The sequence below is a fragment of the Oncorhynchus tshawytscha genome, unplaced genomic scaffold (assembly GCF_018296145.1).
Source record: "Oncorhynchus tshawytscha isolate Ot180627B unplaced genomic scaffold, Otsh_v2.0 Un_contig_4380_pilon_pilon, whole genome shotgun sequence".
Classification (NCBI taxonomy): Eukaryota; Metazoa; Chordata; class Actinopteri; order Salmoniformes; family Salmonidae; genus Oncorhynchus; species Oncorhynchus tshawytscha.
Genome location: NW_024609686.1, coordinates 254,210 through 259,061, shown reverse-complemented (window position 1 = coordinate 259,061; position 4,852 = coordinate 254,210). Strand labels below are relative to the sequence as shown.

Here is a 4,852-nt window from a genome sequence, read left to right as displayed (position 1 = left end):
TATGAAGACAGGCCAAGAAAAGAGCTGGATGATGGAATCAGAGGGCTTTCACCACTTCACCACCACAGAAGAAGCAGTACCAAGGGCTTGGACACATTTCCATACAACATGTACTTTAGTTTATCAACAATAAAGAAAGATCAGGTTGTTCTTTTCTTCTTTCTCTAAAGTGAAACAAAATGAAGCCTTTCAGAGACGGATCTCCCCATCATGCACATTATCCTCATATCTGGGGTATGAGTGTTTATGATTGATAATTTAGTACGGCCTGTTGGTTTGTGTTCATTTGAGAGAGGTGGGGACAGTGTGTGAGTGTGTATTTCACACTAGTGTGTTAGAAGTCCATCTGCTAGTTTGTAGAAAGACAGAGGAGAGGCAGATTCATTCCTTCCATGTTCTCTTCATCACTCAGAGGTCTCATATGGATGGGGGGGGGTCAGAGGTCTCATATGGATGGGTCAGGAGGGGGGGGTCAGAGGTCTCATATTGATGGGTCAGGAGGGGGGGGGTCAGAAGTCTCATATGGATGGGTCAGGAGGGGGTGTCAGAAGTCTCATATGGATGGGTCAGGAGGGGGTGGATCTCATATGGATGGGTCAGGAGGGGTGTCAGAAGTCTCATATGGATGGGTCAGGAGGGGGGTAGTGAGTAAAGTGTACAATGAATGAATATTACAGTATAAAGAATGGTATATAAGCACATTGTTCCATAGAGGGAGAAGTGTAGTGAGTAAAGTGTACGATGACTCAGAGAACAGCAGTCTTCATGTCATAAGGAGGGAGATGAGAGGGGAGGCAACAGTCCTGGTTGCTTAAGGGGGGGAAGGGGGGGGGTAAGGGGACGTGGGGGGGGACGTGGGGGGGGGTAAGTTGGGACGTGGGGGGGCAAGTTGGGACGTGGGGGGTAAGGGGACGGGGGGACGGGGGGGTAAGTTGGGACGTGGGGGGGTAAGTTGGGACGTGGGGGGGTAAGTGGGGGTACGTGGGGGTTGCTGGGAGGGGGTAAGGGGACGTGGGGGGGGTAAGTTGGGACGTGGGGGTAAGTTGGGACGTGGGGGGGGGGTAGTTGTGACATGGAGGGGGTAAGTTGTGACATGGAGGGGGTAAGTTGGGACGTGGAGGGTTAAGCGGATGAGCAGCAGCCCCAACGCGGCCGTGGCGGCTGTACCCCCTTCGGGTCATCTGTCTGGCTCTACCATCTGTACCCCATGATGTCCTACCAACAAAAGGGAGACTGGCTGGTCCGTACTGTGGGAGACAAAGTCCTACCAACAAAAAGGAGACGAGAGGGAGACGAGAGGGAGAGTCAGTACTGTGGGAGACAAAGTCCTACCAACAAAAGGGAGACGAGAGGGAGAGTCAGTACTGTGGGAGACAAAGTCCTACCAACAAAAGGGAGACGAGAGGGAGAGTCAGTACTGTGGGAGACAAAGTCCTACCAACAAAAAGGGAGACGAGAGGGAGAGTCAGTACTGTGGGAGACAAAGTCCTACCAACAAAAAAGGGAGACGAGAGGGAGAGTCAGTACTGTGGGAAAGTCAAACAAAAAGGGAGACGAGAGGGAGAGTCAGTACTGTGGGGAGACAAAGTCCTACCAACAAAAGGGAGACGAGAGGGAGAGTCAGTACTGTGGGGAGACAAAGTCCTACCAACAAAAGCTGAAAGTCCTTACAACCAAGAAAAAGCCAAAAAAGCATCCTACAAAAGAAAAGCCAAACAAAAACAAAAAGCTTTATAAGTCCAATCTACAAAATTCAGAAGTACCACCGACAAAAATCAAAGTCCTACCAGTTGGTCCATTATAATAGAATATTTGGGTCTGAACCGGAGCCATTACATTCATCATCACTACTCCATAACATGTTAGAACGGCTGCTTACTTTTACACAAGTCAAGGAAGAGTTCTTCTATCCCCTTGTTTAGTTTGGCTGATGTGTGATAGTGTTTTGCCCCCACCGACTCTGCATACCTGTGGAGGAGAGGAATCCACAGAGAAAAACAGACCGATCCATGAGAACCAATCACCATTCAATTGTCGTCAACACTCACAGACAAAACGTGCGTTTTAGTTATCAATACTCCGACCAAATCACCGTTCAATTACATCAACGTTCACATAGAAAAAGTAGGTTGTGGACTTCATGTTTAGACACCGTTATGAAAAAAGGTACTGCCAAAGCAGTACAGCAGCATAAGCTGCTAGGACTGGAACACCGCCTGCTGTACAAGGCCTCTCTATGGTACAGTTACAGGAGAAGTGACAAAACGAACCCTTCTGCCTCTTCAACTGATACATGTCTCTCCTTCTCCAGATCTACTTTATTACCTAAGAGAAGAACAAAGAGGATGTATTAGCTTAGAGATCACATACGGTATATTTAAACATTAGCACCACCAACTGTACGTCTAGTAGATTGAAGGCACACTTTATTTAACCAGGAAGAGACCATGGAGGTTAGAACCCACTCATGTGACAGCGTTAGTTTAACTCATGATCTACAATGCAGAAGTCAATGACCACCACACACAATTACAACAAAATGCATTTTATATTTTTGTTCAGTGTGCACACACACATATGTGTGTATGTATGATATATGTGTGTGTGTGCGTGCGTGTATGTATGCTATGTGTGTGTGTGTATGCTATGTGTGCGTGCGCTGTGTGTGTGTGTACACACACACACTGAACAAAAATATAAAATGCAACATGTAGTGTTGGTCCCATGTCTCAACAGCTGAACTAAAATAATTCAGAAATGTTCCATACTGACAAAAAGTTTATTTCTCTCAAACTTTGTGCAAATGTATTTACATTCCTGTTAGTGAACATTTCTCCTTTGCAAAGATAATCCATCCACCTGACAGGTGTGGCATATCAAGAAGCTGATTAAACGCCATGATCATTACATAGGTGCACCTTGTGCTGGGGACAATAAAAGGCCACTAAAAAGAATTGCAGTTGTCACACAACACAATGCCACAGAAGTTAAGTTTTACAGAAGTGTGCAATTGGCACCAAAGCCATTGCCAGGGGATTGAATGTTAATCTCTCTCCCATAATTTCTGTCTGTAATAAAGCCCTTCTGGGGGAAAAAATAATTCTGATTGCTCAGTGGATGGGCCCGGCTCCCCAGTGGGTGGGCCTACGCCCTCCCAGGCCAACCTATGGCTGCACCCCTGCCCAGTCATGAGAAATACATAGATTAGGGCCTAATGCATTCATTTCAATTGACCAAATTCCTAATATGAACTGTAACTCAGTAAAATCTTTGCGTTAATATTTTTGTTCAGGACAGGGTCATTTTCCCCCCTCATTTTTGTGAGGAAAATACATTTCCCACAGCAGTTAGTCTAGTTAAGATGAGATCCCATAAAATCGGTTGACCAATATGTGATTATTATTATCTGACCTTGCAGGTCATCTATGAATGTTTGAACATCTTGGCCATGTTCTGTTATAATCTCCACCCGGCACAGCCAGAAGAGGACTGGCCACCCCTCAGAGCCTGGTTCCTCTCTAGGTTTCTTCCTAGGTTCTGACCTTTCTAGGAGTTTTTCCCTAGAATGCAATGCAGATTCCTTCTACACCTGCATTGCTTGCTGTTTGGGGTTTTAGGCTGGGTTTCTGTACAGCACTTTGATATATCAGCTAATGTAAAAAGGGCTTTATAAATACATTTGATTGATTGACCAATATACATTTATTTTATATAATAAATAAATAAATAAATATTAGGCTGATAGTCTTTTATAAAAATATTTGTATCTTTATTCCACAGCTAAAGCGCAGATATTATATACGTAGAATAAACAAATCCGTCTGAAGAGGGCGCTCTATGGACTGCTCACCGAACACCATTCAGCTCTACGTCACAACGTGAGAAAGAGTAGCCATGGTGGCTTGACAGTGAGTAGTTTGCCACAGCCAACGACAGCTTATTTGAATAAGTAAATAAGTACACTTTCACCAAGTAAGCAGCCCTGTCCTCATCACTTTGTTAACGTTAGTTAGGCTTGTAGCTAGCCAGCAAGGTAGTTAGCCTAGCTAGCCAGCAAGGTAGTTAGCCTAGCTAGCCAGCAAGGTAGTTAGCCTAGCTAGCCAGCAAGGTAGTTAGCCTAGCTAGCCAGCAAGGTAGTTAGCCTAGCTAGCCAGCAAGGTAGTTAGCCTGCATCTCAATGCCTAGGTTGTGAACAGTGCAGTTTCAGATTGACTTTGAGACCTTCTTGTTTATTAGTGTGCTTGTGGTGTTTCAGCACAGACACCTCTGCATTCTTATGCACTGCCATAGATGGGTACAAAATATTTGTCTAAGAAGGTAAACTGAACAACGGTTTTGTATTTACTTTCGTCTTTATTTAGGATATAGTAGTTTTTTTTGAGTATCTGTTAAACCTTTAGAACCCAATGTGAGAAAAAGTGTGTTTTTCATGCCACAGCTAAAAACCAATATCAAACTCAGTGACTTTTGCCTCCCTAAAATCAGTATCGGACCCACAAATCCCATACGGGTCGGGCTCTAGTTAAGATATCACAGAAATATTGAGGAGGATGTAACCGCAACAATGTCAACAATTATCTACTCTGTGTAACTCGTGCTGCATTTGAAAGGTTCCCTAGCTGCTGGTCGGAGAAGACTAACGTCAGGGTTGAAAGTTGTAGGCTTTGACATTTCAGAGGGAGAGAGCAATGGGATGTGTCTGAAGCACATTTAGCTGTCTGACAGCTGGTCTTCTGTGACTGAAATTTGGAGGCAAGAGAATTTCAGAGACAAACAAAGTACACTGCTCAAAAAAATAAAAGGGAACACTAAAATAACACATCCTAGATCTGAATGAATTAAATATTATTAA

General features: G+C 44.4%; 1 protein-coding gene across 1 annotated transcript in view; it reads right to left on the bottom strand.

The window, feature by feature from the left end:
• Nucleotides 1-4,852, bottom strand: part of rab21 (RAB21, member RAS oncogene family) — a 57,068-nt gene that overhangs the window by 24,433 nt on the left and 27,783 nt on the right. The window contains exons 5-6 of the mRNA XM_042316951.1: nucleotides 2,271-2,325; nucleotides 1,880-1,968 (exon numbers count right to left, since the gene is read on the bottom strand). Coding sequence (XP_042172885.1) covers nucleotides 1,880-1,968; nucleotides 2,271-2,325 — 144 coding nt within the window. The remainder of the gene's footprint in view (nucleotides 1-1,879; nucleotides 1,969-2,270; nucleotides 2,326-4,852) is intronic.